This window comes from Chiroxiphia lanceolata, chromosome 6, assembly GCF_009829145.1.
Source record: "Chiroxiphia lanceolata isolate bChiLan1 chromosome 6, bChiLan1.pri, whole genome shotgun sequence".
Taxonomy (NCBI): Eukaryota; Metazoa; Chordata; class Aves; order Passeriformes; family Pipridae; genus Chiroxiphia; species Chiroxiphia lanceolata.
In genome coordinates this window covers 47,942,521-47,960,429 of record NC_045642.1, presented here as the reverse complement: position 1 = coordinate 47,960,429, position 17,909 = coordinate 47,942,521, and the positions used below count along the sequence as shown (strand labels likewise).

At 37.7% G+C, this 17,909-nt stretch overlaps 1 protein-coding gene across 3 annotated transcripts in view; it reads left to right on the top strand.

Annotated features, from left to right (window-relative positions):
* NRDE2 (NRDE-2, necessary for RNA interference, domain containing) overlaps positions 1 to 17,909 on the top strand; it is a 31,675-nt gene that overhangs the window by 10,017 nt on the left and 3,749 nt on the right. For 2 of the 3 annotated variants that reach the window (XM_032690253.1, XM_032690252.1), the window contains exons 4-12: positions 35 to 184; positions 2,582 to 3,044; positions 3,243 to 3,645; positions 7,212 to 7,345; positions 9,419 to 9,539; positions 11,450 to 11,625; positions 12,272 to 12,658; positions 13,835 to 14,763; positions 16,921 to 17,059. In XM_032690253.1, coding sequence (XP_032546144.1) covers positions 35 to 184; positions 2,582 to 3,044; positions 3,243 to 3,645; positions 7,212 to 7,345; positions 9,419 to 9,539; positions 11,450 to 11,625; positions 12,272 to 12,658; positions 13,835 to 14,763; positions 16,921 to 17,059 — 2,902 coding nt within the window. Of the gene's footprint in view, positions 1 to 34; positions 185 to 2,581; positions 3,045 to 3,242; positions 3,646 to 7,211; positions 7,346 to 9,418; positions 9,540 to 11,449; positions 11,626 to 12,271; positions 12,659 to 13,834; positions 14,764 to 16,920; positions 17,060 to 17,909 lie in introns of those variants that run through there. The other variant, XM_032690254.1, reaches the window with a different exon arrangement.

Below are 17,909 nucleotides of genomic sequence, written 5' to 3'. Positions count from 1 at the left end.
CAAATGCTTAGAATATCCTCCTCCTTTTCTACAGTCTAGGTAAGAAAACATCAAATCTTACCAGCAGTTGCTCTATTTGGCTCGATGATGTCCAGGCTTTCACAACAGACACCTTCAGAATAGACAAGAAACCAGACCCTGGAAACTGGACCTACAAATCCTTGTATCGTGGGGACATAGCAAGGTACAAAATGTTGTTTTCTATTGGTATTCAAACTATCACAGCATCACTATCTTGTGATTTATTAACTTGAGTCTCGCTGTGACATTCTGATATAGAAGATGAGAAAAGATAACTGAATAGTTTATTTCAGAGTTTGACTTGCCTTTGGACCAGTGTCAGATGACCCTTGGGGATCTGTACTGGGACCAGTGCTATTATTTAATGGCATCATGACATGGACAGAGGGATCAAGTGCACCCTCAGCAAGTTTGCCAACAACACCAAGCTGATCAGTGCGGTTGACTTTCCTGAAGAACAAGATGCCATCCAGAGGGACCTGGCCAAGCTTGGGAAGTCAGCCCATAGAAACGTCATGAGATTTCACAAGTGCAAGGTGCTGCACCTGGATCAAGGCAACCCCTGGTATCAGTCCAGGCTGGGGGATGAACAGATCAAGAGCAGCCCTACTGAGAAGGACTTGGGGGTGCTGGTGGATGAGAGGCTGGCCATGAGCTGACCGTGTGTGCTCGCAGCCCAGAAAGCCCAACGTGTCCTGGGCTGCATCAGTGTGGCCAGCAGGTCGAGGGAGGGGATTCTGTCCTCTACTCTGATCTGGTGAGACCCCACCAGATGCAGAGTTCTGCATCCAGCTCTGGAATCCCCAGCACAGGAAGGACATGGACCTGTTTGAGCAAGTCCAGAGGAGGCCACCAAGTTGATTATAGAGGGTGGGGCACCTCTCCTGTGAGGAAAGGCTGAGAGAACTGGGGTTGTTTACCCTAGAGAAGAGAAGGCTTCATCCAGCACATGAAGGGGCCTACAAGAAATATGGAGAGGGACTTTTTACAAGGGCATGTAGTGATAGGGCAAGGGGTAATGGCTCTAAACTGAAGGAGAGTAGGTTTTTATTGGATATTAGGAAGAAATTCTTTACTGTGAGGGTGGTGAAGCACTGGAACAGGTTGCTTAGAGAAGTTGTGGTTGCCCTGTTCCTGGAAATGTTCAAGGCCAGATTAGATGGGTCTTTGAGCAACCTAGTCTAGTGGAAGGTGCCCCTGTCCATGGGGTTGGAATGACATGATCTTTAAGGCCCCTTCCAGCCCAAACCATTCTATGATTCTTGCATAAATATTTTAAAAGGTAAAAGATGGCATTAAATAATGGGTATAAAGTGTGTGATTTTCATTGTCTGTGTAGCAAACTGCAGGCATGTGAATCTGTAGAACTGCCATCTGATGGTGGCAGAATGGATCAGATTCAAAGGTATGATTTGAGGTCAGGAATCACAGGTTGTGTTATAGATCGTGGGGTGAGTACCCCTTTTGGTCTCTTATTGTTCTGTGTCTATGTCTGAAAGGGGAATGAAGGTACTGATTAGTTTGATATCCTTGTTTAAAAAAAAATGAAAGGTACAGGTACTTTCTTAGCAAACAGATTCGGTGATAGATCAGTCACCCAGACATTGTACCAAAAGGTGTTAGTCTTATGCAATGCTACATTTCAAATTAGTATAGATGAAATTGCACGTTCAACATCCTTAGTGAGTTACTGGTACTATGATGACCCTTCAGAACATTTCCCTGCATTAACACAGAAGCCCATCTAAAGGAGCCTACACTTGGCCCATGCACTGTCTATGTACATTTCCTGATTTTCTTGAAAATTGTTTACTGTATATAAAATAATAATGTATATAATTACTTGTGGAAGAAGGAGAATTTATGGGTTATATTTTTGTAGTGTTATATACCTTTGCAATAAAATTGCCTGGTTACAATTAATTTCAGTTTTCTACCACCTCTGGATTGTCAGCTGTTTTCTGAGATGAAAAGTATTATTTTAGCATTACATGTCACTATATCTGCCACTGACATTCTTGGTAATATTTGAAGATGGTATTTTCCTTTCTTAATCCATAGGACTATTGTGGCCTTTATGATTGTGGTCTTTCTTTTCTCTCCACACCCTTGTCCACTTTTTGGCATATAAAATGGACAGGAGCTTAGGGACATAGAAAGAAGTTACTGGACTGAACTAATGGTGTCTGATTTTCAGTTGAAAATAGTCTAATCTAAGTAGCCCTAAATGGTGTTGTATGTTGTTCTTTCTCCAGGTTCTACTTGGCTTAAAATGATAGGAAGAAAAATGTTTTTTCTTCTGCTTGAGTATGACAGATATTGTTGAAGTCAGAGGAAGCTTATTATGATATTAGAAATGTGATGGCATAAATTGGCATATTAAGACTTCAGTTCTTAAATAAGCAGAAAGTTACCAGGTTCTTAAACTTTTGAAGGTCTATGCCTACGTTATTTGGGTCAATTTGAATGCAAGTATTTCTTCCATGCTTGCTTTCAAGAAGGAGGTGTTTTTTTCTGATGTGTATTTTAGAATACGTTTCATTGTATTTTCCCTTCTAAGGTATAAAAGGAGAGGGGAGTCCTGCCTTGGCATAGATGTGAAGAAGCAGTGTATAACTTGGGACAGTTCTACATCAAAAAGGAAGCAAGTACAGATTCAACCTGAGCGCTACTTTACAAAGAGCAATGTGAAGATGCTGAACACAGATGGGATTCCTGTTTGCAATAAAGATTGTCCATCTGACCCACCTGCTTTTATACCAGTTTCCCAAGCAGAAACTGATGATTCTTCTGACACAAGAGAGGTAAATCCTCTTGGGATTTATGATCCATCAACTGCAGTGTGGCTACAAGGAAAAGGGCACAAGAGTGCAGACAATGAATCTGTAAATACACAGCAAACAATTCAAGAGCCTGGGATAAACATGAACCCCATCCTAATGACAAAAGTGGAAGAACATAACAAGAAAGTCAGAGAAAACCCAAGAGATATTAATGCTTGGATGGAATTTGTTTCTTTTCAGGTATGTATTCTAATAGACATTGTTGCTTATTATAAGTAATAAATACATAAACGTTATATCGTAATTTCATTTGTTTGGTACTGTATATTTTCTGTCGATGAAGAATGAATTGCTAATTCATATTCACAAATGTCAGTATTCTTGTGATTCTAGTGATGATTCTTCCTAATGTTGTAATGATTTTTCTTTTTGTTTTAGGATGAATTAATGAGAGGACCTAGCCCTTATGCCAGTAAGGGAGAGCAGGAAGTAAGAAGAAAATCACTCAAGTTAATCTTAGAAAAGAAACTGGCTATATTAGAGAGGGCAATTGAAAGTAATCCCAGTAATGTTGATCTGAAACTTGCCAGGCTGAAGCTTTGCACAGAGTTCTGGGAACCACCAGCTTTGATCAAAGAATGGCAGAAGCTGATTTTCTTGCATCCCAATAATCCAGAGATGTGGAAGAAATACCTTCTGTTCTGTCAAAGTCAGTTCACTACCTTTTCTGTTTCAAAAATCAATAGTCTCTATGGAAAATGTTTGACAACATTGGCAGCTGTACAGGATGGCAGCATGGTATCCCATCCTCTTCTGCCTGGAACAGAAGAAGCCATGCTGGGTAAGGTTCTTTCTGTTTCATATTATGGTCAGATTGTCTTCATAGGAGCTAATTACATTAAGAATAGACTTTCCTATGTATCGTGTTCCTATGTATTCTCTTCAGAATGCCTGGCATCCTGATTTCTTAGCTGAGAATTAAAGGAGATATTCCAACCAAATATGGATATAGCAGATCTTTTTATTCCCCAGGAGAGTTTATGATACAACATCCAGTAAAGTCTAATGTGCTGAGTGGTTTATAGTGCAGTGTCAGGACTGGAGAATCGCAGCCAACAGCCAAGGGATGCGCTTTTGAAAGGGTATCTTGTGAAAAAAAAAAACAAAACAATTATCTCTTGTTCCAAAGTTTTACAGCTAATTACTTTAATCCAGAAAAGAGGAGGAACATGACAAGTCTGATGTGAAATTTTCTTGAGCCACCCGAGTTTGTAAATGGAGAATTCTAAACTGTAATACCATGTGAACATGTCTTTTGTATTTATTCTATGCATATATCTACCACTTGATTATATAATTATCCCTGGAAGGAAAATTAGTCAGATGGTTAGGATGCTGGAGTGGATCCAGGGAAGAAATGAGTTCATGCTCAGTTCTGGCATGGTCTTTAAATTTATTTGGAGCTAAATGGCTTATCCTATCCCGTTGCAATTTTGCTTCTCTACCTTGGAGTGTCATTGTGATTATTAATCAATGAGTACACTGAGGAGGGCGAAATATTAATGTCATCATGAATATTTTTGCCTTTTTTTTCCTTTTAAAATTTTTTTTCAATGTACAAGAGACTATGATGAAAGAGTCCATTTTTTTAAATGTGTGGCCTCCTGTTTTTATCTGAGTCCTGTAACTGCTGTTTCAGCAGTGATGCTGTCTGTTTTGCAATGTCCAGTCTGGACTTAGAGATTTTGATGCTGGGTTTACAAATTAGTTTCAGGTGTTCAGATCTCATTTGGTCTTTGACTGATTCATCTTGGATCAAGCACTGGAAAAAGTACTGCAAAGGAAAAATCCTGTACTGGCAGGTGGATATTATACAGCCTGATAGCTTCTAATTGTTTCCACTGTCTCTAATTTCCAACACTTCGGTCACTTTGTACACTAACCATGATAAATGATTCTCAGGACAAATGTTTTATTCAGAATCTATTTTTGGCTACAGGAAGGTTTTTCTTTAATTTTGTTTCTCTGCACACATTTGAACATATGTGACTCATTAAAAACTGTTTGTCAACTGCTGTGAGATTTTTTGAGTTCCTTTAACTAGTTCACTAATATTATATTGATGTTTTTCGAAGTACTTTTTTGCTGGCAGCATCCATAGATAGGTTAAAATGAAAATGAACTCAACTTTAGGAGTGGAACAGAAACACAAATAACTTCCTGTTGTACTGTATTAAGCCTAGAGTGATTTGTTCATGAACACTGTCAAGTATTTCATTTTTCCCCTTTGGAATTCCTATGATTGAAGTAGAGAAAATTCCAGTGGGAGACTTCTTGATTTGAGATTTCTTTATTAATGACTCAACTATATAATTCTTGGGCTGATTTTTTACTGAGAGTAAGGAAGATTAGCAGACTGTTCATTAAGATAGATTGTTTCACAAATAAATTATGAGGAGGAGTATTACAGATATACAGTAGGCTTGTATCTTCAACCTTTGACCTTTGCTAAGGACAAAGTATAAGAGCTCTAATTTTAAATAGCAGCATACTGTGCCATCTAGTGTTCAATTCAATACACAGCATTATCTACTTGGAAATGGGTGGATGGGTTTTTTTTTTTAAACATGAAATTTAAGAAAGGTAAAGCTGAATTTAAAATGATAGATCAGCTTTTACATAAATTTTGAGATAAAAATTTTTAATTCTTTAAATTTAGTAGGAATTGTTAATCAGATAAAGATAAAGCATTCTCAAATTTTGCTGTGTAAAGGGAATCCTGTTTTTCAAGTTATATCTGCTGGTTGGAAGAAACATCCTTATCTTTTAAGTCAGTTCAGCTGCAGAAGTGTCTTAGGATCATGGACTGAATTAAGTATGTATTCATTCTATTTTCAATTTTTACCGCAAAGAAAATGCTGATCTTGGAATTTCTTTAAATATCTTTTTCTTTTTTATAATGCAGAAAATCTTACACTGTAATTTATTTTTGGCATCAGTTTGGCAGCAAATCCTGGTGAGATATTCTCTACATTCAGACTGTTTTAATCAAAGTTCATCTCTTTGAAGTTTTGAGATTAGGAAAGGACAACTTTTTCCATGTCATTTGAACACAGTGCCTAAATTGGTTCAAATACTTTGGAAGATTCTGTTATATGCTTAATAATTGTTTTAGTTGTCTAAATATTTTTAGAAATCTGAGTCTTCGTTATTGGAAACAATCATTGGCTTTGCAGAAAAAGATTGGATTAAATGCCTGGTTTGTATATTCTAGCTGAATTCAAGTTTTTATGTGCACACATCTGATGTACATCTGAATACAGGTGAAAGGAGTAAATCTTTTTCCACTTCTTATTAAAAAATAGCACGATCTTTAGGAGCAGTTGATTCTAAACTATGTTGTTGCATGTGTGTATCTGGACACATAAATATTTTGATTGTTTAAAACTCTCCAAAGCCTGTGCATTTAGTGAAGAAAAAAGTTTTTGAAGAACTAGTTTCAAAGCTGTGGGTGACTTATGTAAGTCTTTATTTATGGGTTTTGGCGGGTTTTTTGCAAGCCAATTAAGATTATGATTTAAAGCAATTAGGTTTTTGAACAGCCTCTATTTTGTTAAAACTGGAGTGTAATTCGGAGTGATTAAGTATCTCTGAAATGTTCTTGAGCTGCCTGCTAATAGAGGTGTTTATAATACCTATTATTTTCCAGCTGTTTCATTTAAGACTCTCATTGCAAATATATGACTAGAAAAACTGGGGCTTTGCTCCCCTTTTTGAGCTGAGGCTGAGGCTCCGTATGCAGTAGGGATATGGCAGTGATTACAAATAAAATTTGTTGAAGAGCAAGGGATAGGGCTCTTCTCTACTTTTAAGCAGTAACACCTTGACTAAAAGACTGGACTTCTCTTAACTCATGTCTTATGTAAAGGTGAAGAAAAAGGGAGTGACAGTTGGAATGAAAATGGTATATTAACAAAATATTACTAATGTAACTGTCTCATGCAAAACTGAGGCAAAGAGGATTTTTGTTGTTATCAGCTACTGTGTGCATTGTGATAACACTCAGCATCTTCAAAGAGGGCTGTGACCCACTGACAGGTGTTCAATACACTGAAGTTGGGACCAGTGTCTGTCTTTTTCCTCAATAAGGACAGTGCATGTCCAGCATGAATAAAAAGTCATCTCTTTGGTACATTTAAAGTGGGCAGTCTTAGAGTTAACTCAACTGTGACAGTTTTGACAGGCATTTGTGCTAGTTACTCCCTGTGTTTTGGATTTTGATACTGTTCCAAAACAATTATGCACTACAGCAATTCATGTATGTATTTTGTATATGTGGGCTGTAATAAAATATTTAGCAACAAAATTAATTTGAAATACTAAAATTTTATCTTCTTTACTTTACAGCTATATTTATCCAGCAGTGCCACTTTCTGAGACAGGCTGGCCATTCTGAGAAAGCAGTGTCTTTGTTTCAGGCTCTGATTGACTTCACCTTCTTTAAACCTGACAGTGTAAAAGATCTGCCAACAAGGGGACAGGTAGCAATTTCCATTTAAATGGGTGTGTGTCTTTATCTATTACAGAGAATGCAGTACCAGGAACACGTTGATGAATTTTTGAGGACATAGGGAAATATTTTGGATAACCACTTACTTAGTGATTCTTCAAGGTGATGCTTTCCTTGAAAAAATGCTTGTGGATTCTCTGGAACTGCAGGCCAAACAGCTACTTCTGCTGTATATAATATAAGTGTGATAACCAGTCATTTCATGACTTCTTTTTTACTAATTAAAAATGAAAAAAATAAAAAAATAGGAAAAAATAGAACTAACTGACCAATGTCTGTGTCTAGTTAGCGCTTGCCCTGCTTCTTTTCCCCAGAAATGCTGTTGTTTTGTTACTGTTGATGGAGAAATCTGATATGACTTAAAATCTCTTTCTCTTCTAGACAGTTCTTGAAAAAATTTCTTAGGTTCTCTGTTGCGTGTTTTCATTAATTTGATGCCTCCATTAGGAACACCTTCATGCTTTCAAGTGCCTTTTATTTAACCCGTGTAATTCTGTTCAGCTTATTGTGTTAAATGCTAAAGTAGTAAAATACTTTTTCTCTTAGTTTGCTCAGGAGAATGTTGGACATGCACCCCAATAATAATAATAAGTAAGATAATATTTAGATGCCAGTAGCATCATCCCACTGAACTGTTAGGAACTGTTTCATTTTTAATGAGTGGTAGGGAGGGCCACCACTTAGACAGCTGAGCTACCACAGAGAACAAAAATTGAGTTTGCTTCCATTACCTCACCTTCTTCCCCAGAAACCACAATTGAGACTCCATTTCTGTTCTCTCAGTTAGTGCTGTTACCCACAAATGGAGCAATCTTAAAGGTTAAATAATTGTGATGTCTTCTTAAAGAGCCAAAAGTTAAGAGTTCAGTCATAGCTATCACGTGGGATTTGATATAGTTGCACAGATACACATATACAGAGTTATAGTTCCAGTCATTTGAAAAACTTCAAGATTATCTGTAGTATTTAAAAAATCTTAAAGCAGGATGAAAAGGAACCTTGATTTACAAGGGCAGTGTTTTGGTTGGAAAGTGCAGTTCTTGAAAAGAGGAAAATGCCAGATTTACAGCTGATCACACATTCTGCTCTCTTGCAGAATCGTTATGACTCAGTCTGGAATTACTTGTTTCTGCACTGTTTTCACAGTTCACTTTCTCACTTGCAGCAAAGAATAAATCCATGAGGAGCAGAATTAGATTTTGCAGTTGCTGTAAGCTGTGCATTTTCTGATGTGTTGATGCTTGATTTTTCTTAGAGTAAATTTTATTGTTAATATTTCTATTAACAGTCACATCTCAGTGTCCAGGCCAAGGGTTAGTACTCAGCAGAAGCGTGTAATCAGAGAGAGATGGTCATTAGAGCTAAAGATATACAAAACAGATATACAAAGATGTATATAAAAATATACAATTGATGAATCTAGAGATGACCGATTGCATAGAGGCAGTGACAGTCAGGACTAGAACCCTGGACTTCTGATTCACTGGAAAGTGCCCTGACCTTATTGACCACCCTGAAATCTGAGAAATTAAAGGCCTTACTGATCTTTTCCTCTTGTCCTTAGTCCAGTCATATTAATGTTCAGCTGTAACATTTTGATTTGACCATAGGTATGTGATTCAGTTATCATTCCATTAGCCAAAATCTTCGTAGTCCCATGGAAGTTAGGGAGGAGGGGAGATTTGGGATCTGAAAGCCAGGCCTTGGGGACTTCGGATCTTTATCCTTGAAGGATCCATATAGGACATTAGGCTGTTATAGCAAAAGTATTTTGCTATCTTTAAAGCCTAATACCTTTAAAAACAATCTTTATGTTCACGAGAAGAGCTGATGACAGTCCTTATGTGTCACAGGCATAACTGAAGTACTGAGTTGTCCCTGCTGAATCTTAAGCAGCATCTAAACAAGTCTTCAGGTACAGCAATTGCACCCAGATAGATGCTTGTAGGGTCTGGAAAACCTAAGTTGACTCAGGTGGTGTTTGTACAGCAGTAAAAATGATTTTTCTCTGTTTGGTTTGGGCTGCCCCTGCCTGAAACAACAGGTGGAATTCTTTGAACCCTTTTGGGATAGTGGAGAACCACGAGTTGGAGAAAAAGGAGCAAGAGGCTGGAAAGCATGGATGCACCAACAAGAAAAGGGTGGATGGGTTGCTCTTAAGGATGGTATGTGTGTGTCAATATGTGTATTTTTATGTCTGTGTGTTCTCCTAAACATTTTGATAGAATGATATAAGCTGTTTCTTCTCATGTTTTTGTGTAGAAGTTCTTAGAAGTATTTACGGAGATTAAGATAATGTCTATCACTTTACAGGGAATAGTATGTGTTGAATGTTGTACAGTATTGTTTATGGAATATTACTGTCCTTCCTAGGATGAGAATTAAGGCAGAGGATGGCATATTTGCCACTCTGCTGAAAAGGCTAAAAGCGTGAGTAGTTAGTGGACACTCGCGCCCACTAAAAGTGAAAGGAATCTACTTCATTTGAGACCCTTTCATCATATTGGTAGATGAGGTGGGATTACATGATTAGATGATAGTTGCCTCAAGGATAGCTAGATTAATGATCCTATTTCTAGAATCAGATTTCAGTTTCTTAAGCAAAGATATAGTAGAAGTAGGAGGAAAACCTTTCCTTTTTTTTTGTGATGCAGAAAATGAAGGAATTCCATTTTCACTTGCCTGGAGTGCTTCTGGGTGGGCATTGATGCAGTAAATGCCTCCCTGCTGCTTAGTCTCACCTTGTTTTCTGGTCTACAGTGCTTCCCTTCATGCCAAGGACTAGTTCTCAATCAGATAAATTGTGAGGGGAAACGGGGGACTGGAATGTGTCTGACCAGAGATGAGCTGTCTCTGCTTTTGCTGTTCCTGCTACTGCAGCAACTCTAATGAAGCGAGTTTGGCTCTGCTTTTAGTAAACAAAGGAACTGAAAGATGATCGTGCGCTTCCCTTGTCCCTGGATTAAGATAGAATTTCCTTGGCACATACAAGTGCTTTTCCCCTTATGTGTCAACTCCAAAAGTTCAGGTGCAATCTACGATCAAGTGTGATCATTAAAACTGCCAGGTTTTATCAAACTTTGGTTAGAGCGTGGAAATGCTGTCGTTTTCTCATAGAGTTGCTGGCTAAGGGAGAGGCTACTGATCACAAAAAATATATAGAAGGTAAAAATCTTGCAACCACCTGTTTGGTTTACCTGAAATATAAGAACTGGGATTGGGAGTGTTTTACCTATTTAATGGCAAATGTCAGGATCAAGAATGTGGAGGTGGTGTAGAAATGGCTCGATTTTCTTATTAAAAAAAAAAATAAGTGCAGGTAACCATTAAATTTGGAGGGCTATTTTTTCCTCAACAACAAGAAAGAAAAAATGTGTCAGAAAAATCTCTACAAGCTTTCCGTTAGCCTACAGGTTCTGCACAGAATTAATATATTGCTGTCACAAGAAAAATATGAAAATTTTATTTAATAGTCCAGAAGGATTATCATAAAAGTGGATATGGTTAAGCACTTCATTTTGTGTGTGTGTTTAACTACCTGGGTTGTTTCAATTGCACATTAATGAAAATATTGAAAATACCAGGTATTTTAAAACAATATGTCCAAGCTTGTTTTGCAGTGTTTAATTTTGAAGTACTACTTTTTCATACAGTGTTTTTCTCAAAATGTTTTATGCACACAAGTATTCATAGAACATATTTGAGATTTTATACCTAGGTATGAAGAGCCTAAATTGCACAAAAAGATGACTGACTCTTGGCTGTTGCTTGCAAATTGCTATTGATAAAAGTGGTCCACAGCCCATCAGTGTTTTCTCCTCTATGAGAAAGTTTGAGTGCTGACACTGATTCAGAGTTTCTAAAAGTTTGGAAACTTCCCACTCTTACAGAGTTGGTGTCAAAACCCAGAACTGTAATGTGGAAATTCTCAACTCTGTCTTGTGTCTGTTTTATTAGCACTGTATTTGTTTACATTGTTAAAGTAGTTAAATTGTGTGTCGTGTCTGACCTTTGGATTTGGTGAATTAATTTTTCTTTAATAATGTTGTGTGTGTGTGTCTTGGTTTGATTTTAGATGATGAGGATGATGAAGAGATAGATGAGGATCAAGAAATAAAGGATAAAACTCTCCCCAAGTGGCATATTTGGTTGGATATTGAATATTCCCGTGAAGCAAGGCATTGGTTACCTTGGAGGCCAGACAAAACCAAAAAGGAAACTGAAGAAGATTGTGAAGATCCAGAAAGACAGGTCACTATGATATAATAAAACAAGGGGAGATGATAAGACTAATTATCCTTTAATTTGAATTCATTGCTAGTGGATATGTTAGAAGAGTATTACTTTTCTTCATTTGGAAGAAAGATCTTTTCTTTTTTTGAAATTCCAAATTTACCTGAGGTTTTATGCTGAGACTTCTCAAATCCATAGGAAGCTCATGGTAAACTTTGGAAAGTCTGCAGGCAAACAGACTGTCTTTGCTGTTCAGTGATGCCTGGCATCTGTTTGTGGAAATATCACAGAAATCTTGTGTTTAAGAAGATATAGGCATTAAATAAACAAAGAAGATATAGGCATTAAATAAACAAAGAAGATATAGGCATTAAATAAACAAAGGTTTTGTTGCCTTTAAGTCAGATAGTTGTGTAAGTTTTCTGTGGAGGTCTTTAATGCTCAAGGGCGAAGAAATCTCTTCATAGCAAAGTAACAGTCTGACTGGAAAACCATATTGTTGTTTTACTTCTCTCTTTTTATTTTGAATCACATTCTAATACCACTTAATAGTAATTCTAAATTTTATTGACTTGAAAAGGTTCTTTAATTACATAAGTTACAGATTTACTGCTTTTATTCGATTGCCTAAACTAACGGAGTTTTGTAATTTGGATTTTTTTAGGTGTTATTTGATGATCTTGGACCATCTTTAATCCGTCTTTCAAATCCAAATCTTCAACATCAACTGTTGTACTCATTTTTGCAATTCCTAGGAGTTCCATGTACAAGTAAACTCTTTCCTTCCAGTCTCTATATTGCCATGGATGAAAATAACATCTTTGACAGTGTGCTTTATGATGATAAACCGCTGACTTCTGTTGATTTTCCACTTTCTGGATTCAACAGTATTGGTCATATGGACACAATGCTACGAGGGAGACGTCAGATAGGCCACTGTAAAGAAGGAGAGGAGTTCATACAGAATGTTTTCCATGTTCTATTCCAGATATTTACAGGAAAGGAAAAATCTAATCTGTCTGTTTGTTGGTTACAGTATGAAATATATAAGGTAATGAGGAGTCTGCATATAATGACTTTTGTGATGTGTGGCTTTATTCTGTATTAATGTTTATATTGAATTAGAATAAATATTGATGAAAATTGTCTTGCAGGACTAAGTATTCGAATCAGGAAATGCTAATTAAGATTGCACTGGGGGTAAAAAAAAAGCAAACTGACAAACCCTTTTCTTCAATACTTGTTACACACTGGCATACGTTCAGCAAACTTTTTTAAAGTTTTGGATAAATGTTATTATATGATACATTATGTGCTGGACAGGAATGGTCGCAAGTGGTTTTTTACAGGGCAAAGTGAGTCAACCAAGTAGTTTTACCAAACTGTTCTGCTAAGTGCATAATTCCCCAATACCATAGTAGAAGCACCTAATCAAGAAACTTTCTACTTCCTATACAAGTTACATCTGGAGTGTTATTGAAGGATATCACACCTTATCACTTGCTGCAACCCTGGCAGTGTTCAAGGCCAGGTTATATAAGGCCTTGAGCAACCTGGTCTAGTGGAAGGTGTTCCTGCCTGCTACAGGGAAAGTTGGGACTAGGTGATCTTTAAGGTCCCTTCCAACCCTTAACATTCTATGAATATGGATTTATTCAAGTAAAACTGTTCTAATAAATACCCACAGAAGGGCAGAGAATCTGGGTTGTCTTCCTAATGCTTAAGAAAGTTTGGTATTGTGTTTCCTTATGGATGAGATCCCTGTCTCTTACTTCAACACTACCTGACCAGAAGATCTCCTGTCCTTTAATCTTCCCATCCGATCTCCAGATTTGTCTGTCAGAATGTTTCCTGCTGTGAAAAGCTACTTGGGTTTAGTTTTGCTAGTCATAAGATGCATAATTTATTTTTCCTTTCTCAATCGTTGCAGGTTAGCAGCTCTGTGTTTGAGCAGTTGGCCTTTTAAAAGAGTGAAATTTGATATTACTTAATGTCAGCAGCAGGAGTAAGAATGATAAGTGTGTGTAATTTGGCTGTATTGGAGGGAGCTGACAACAGTCAGTTGTGACAACTTAGAGTACTTAGTAGCAACAGATCTGGCTGGTGGTGAAATATGGAACAATATGAAAACAGAACACAGTAATGAAGTAAAAAATTACAGTGAGGATTTTTTTCTCTTTTCTTCTTCCACCCCTCTCACAGTTTGTTCTGTTTATTTACACTGCAGGTGATTCAATGTCTCGAAGCAAAAAAGAAAAAGAAGCTAAAAGCACAAGGGAGGAGGAGTAAAAAGCTGGCCAAGAATTTCCTTAAAGCACTTGACAACCGAAACAACCTTACTCTCTGGAAACTCTATGCCTACCTAGAATGGCTGCTTGGTAACACAGATGATGCCAGGAAGGTGTTTGACACAGCTCTTTGCACAGCAGGGACAGGAGGATTGAAGAGTGCCCACCTCTGCAGCCTCAGCCTGCTTTATGCTCAGCTGGAAGTGGAACTGCTAGAAAGTATAGAAGGGGCTGTTATGTCACGTGCTGTTCATATATTGACCAAATTGACTGAAAGTGGACCATATGTGCCCTATAGTGGACAAGTGTTATCTGTGAATGTCTTGAAAGCTCGTAAAACATATGAGCATGCACTGCAAGATTATTTAAGTAAAACGCCAGTTTCTGATCAGGATCAGGTCAGTGATGCTGATCAGCTGGTTAACTTGGTTGGTTGTTATGCACTGTTCCAGTATTTGACTGTTGGGATTGATGCTGCAGTACTAATATATAGACAGGCTTCAGAAAAACTTGAAGCTTCTGGTCCACAGAAATGTGAAAAAACTGGAGAGAATTTTGGCATTCAAAATCTTCCCAGTGCTCTTGAAGCTGTCATGCTGCTGCATACAAATTTACTGAGATTTCACATGAAAATTAGTGTTTATCCTTTGAATCCTCTGCGAGAGGCACTAACGGAGGCTCTGAAACGGTATCCTAGCAACCAGTCTCTTTGGAGGTCATACATCCACATCCAAAGAAAGTCTCACAGTGCTAGCAAAGCACGAAGATTTTTTGATAATGTCACAAGGTCTACTAACTCTTTAGAGCCATGGCTGTTTGCAATCCAAGCAGAGCAGATGAGAAAAAAACTCACAGAGAAAGTCCAGAGGTAATACCTTGCAGCTCCTTACAATTATGCTTTTTTAAATCTGTCTGATAACTTAATAGAGGAGAGCAAATGCTGTCATAGTTCTCATTTTGCAGATGAAGCTGTAACTAGGGAAGATTTTTTTGTTCAAGGCTGATCAGGGAGTCAGTAGCAGAATCTTGAATAGAATTAAAACCCTAGGGGATACCCTCATGTCCTTTCTACTGGACCAGCTTTTGTGTTGCTTTGTTTGATTACTTGCTACTGGCATCAGGGTGGTACACATTCCTTTAAAGAATTTTTAAATAACTAAGCCTGCGTAGATGGCCAAGGTAGACACTATGAGCTTAGAAACTGCTGCATTATAATGCTTCAGCAATAAGGAGTGTAATACAGAGCTATGCTGCAGTTTCTGTCTGAGCTGGCTGCTCTACTTTATTTCTGGATCACAGAATACAATTGTGGCAGATCTGTTTCCATAGTGAGTCCTTGAGAATTTAGTTTTCATGTGGGGCTGTTGCTAGGTAGAAGAGGCTGGAAATTCTCTTAATTTGCAGTGGTCTGTGATTTTTGTTTTTGCTCCTGAGAAAGGAGGAAAGGGTAGGAAATGTGGGGAACAAGGTATGTGTTCATTCTTAGAGCTTAGTCTCTTAACTGTTGTCTACTTGTTGCTTGGAGCTATCTATCCACTGCTACCTACATATCTGATAACATGGGCAGCTTGGTTGTTTGCGTCTGCACATAGCAACAGATTTCTAGTAAAGTGTTATCTGCAAGTTTTACATAGCTGTAAACTTACAATATTCACACTTGGTGAAATTACATAATTATCAATATACTTTGAAATGAGGGCACATCCACTGCTTTGATTGCCGCAGTCGGGCAACAGGCATTCATACATGATAGTGACATTCCTGAGCTGTCACTCTGTGTCATCCTAAATTGCAGTAAGAACTCTACAGGCATCAATTGTAAAGGAGGATTGGATTTCAATTTACTGTTAATTACAGATTGACACTATGATAGATTTTCATTATTTTTACTGGAAACTGACGTTGAGTTCCTTTCCAGATTTTTTGCTGCTAGCATAGCCTTTCCTGTAGGTTATATTTGTAAGGGACAAATTGGATGCTGCAAGAGCAGAGCTGAACTACTGCAACAGGGAGATAAGTGGCCTGTCAGTCATGCATAAAACTAATGTTTTGTGATGTTGTGACAAACTAAGAAAATGTCTGTGCTGTATGTGACTGTTTCCTATTCTGGCTTGTATTTCTGCTTGTTTAAGTGCACGGAATTCAGATGAAGAAATGAACATGAAAGGTAAAACAGGAACATATGGAAGTCAGTGTTAGGAAGAAGGCTTCAAATATCTGATTCCATGCAGAATAGATTTCATAATTTTGCCTTGGGGCAAAGGTTAAAATGAGAGGACAAATTACCTCAAAGACCCTTGAAAAAAGAGGCAGATTAGGAGCCAAGTGTTGATGGTGAGCGGGACAAGCTGGCAGGCTAAGCAAGCACACACAGACAGAAGGAACATTGCTGTGAGTGCTCCAGGCTGTTTCTTCAAGCTCAAGCCACTCTGTATCAACTGTAGATGGAAATCAATGCTTTGGTGAAAAATACCTGCTTTTGTGTTGTGCCTGGAACTTAAGGATTTTGAATCTCTGGGCGAAAGTTATTATTGTAATCATGGTTGAGATCCAGAGCTGTAATTTTGGCCTGGATTGAAGACCAGTGTATGGCCTTACATGGATGATGGGGTAAATTTGAACAAACTGGCCTGGGCACCAGGAGATCTACTGACCCAGACTTGAATTTGTTTTGAGATGCTATGCCAAGCTTAGAATGAAGAAATTATCTTGAATGAAGATGTTTTAAGGTCATATGATAGTGGGTTATCGTATTCAAAAAGAAATTACTTTTGACCATGCTAAAAGAATTTTTCACAAAAAAATATATTTTTAACTACTTTTCCTGTTTAAAAATGTGTTGATTATATTAGCAAGTGCTAAAAATATTGTTTATAACATGCAGAATTTGTAGCGTGAATTACAAAAACCTGGCTATATACAGTGCTGCAGAGACAGTACATTGTTCTTTACCCGCTCTTACCTGGATGTGGTCCCTTAGCTTGGGTTTAAAGGACTCTTGTTTCTTCTTTTGTCTGTGTTTCAGGGCAGATGTTGGTGAAGTACATTGTACTATTCCTGAAACTGGATTAACAAATCGCATTGTAGCTCTATTTGAACACGCAGTTCAGAGTGAAAATGGTACCCATTGTCCACTGCTGTGGAGAATGTATTTGAACTTTATGGTAAGATGAAGACTTATCAGTTTTGGTTTATTTTACTGTATTTGGAATTCTCATGAACACAGCTGCAATCCTGTATAAAAGAATGAATACTAAATGCTGCTGCCATGCCTCTATAATTTGCAAGGTGATATATGTGAGTTGTATTGGTTCTTATTGCTGGGAATATTAAGGAAAATGTAATTCACATGGATTAGGAGTAATAGCTTTGACAGTGTAGTCTTAATATGGATGCAGGCAAGTTACTGTGTCTGTCATCTTACATAGATAAAAATATGTCATAAAATGTCAAAAGATGGATTCCACCCAATCTTACAATATAAAGGTAAGTTGTCAGGGGAGAAAAACTTAAGAAAAGAGGAAGTAAATTGTAGGGATGTATGTTATTATTATTTTTTATGTGAGTAAAATCAGAAAAGATGACTGTGATTTAGACCTACTTTGTGGTTCTGAAAGGAAATTACAAGGTCTTTGATATTTCAGTCAAATCTCTATCCTGCTTTTTTTTAACTTCACAGAATGGTTGAAGTTAAAGGGACCTCCGGAGGTCATCTTGTTCAACCACCTAGAGCTGGTTGTCTACTACAGTGTCTAGATAGGTTTTGAATATCTCCTGTAGACTCCATAACTGTCCAGGCAACCCATGCTAGTGCTCAGTAACACTCACAGTAAAAAACTGTTTCCTGATGTTCAGACAGAGCCTCCTGTGATTTGTTTTGTCTGTTGCCTCTGATCCTGTCACTGGGCACCACTAAAAAGAGTCTGGCTCCCTCTTCTTTGCAGCCTCCCTTCAGACATCTATATATATGTATAAGTTCACCCCCCAAGCCTTCTCTAGGCTAAAGAGTCCCCA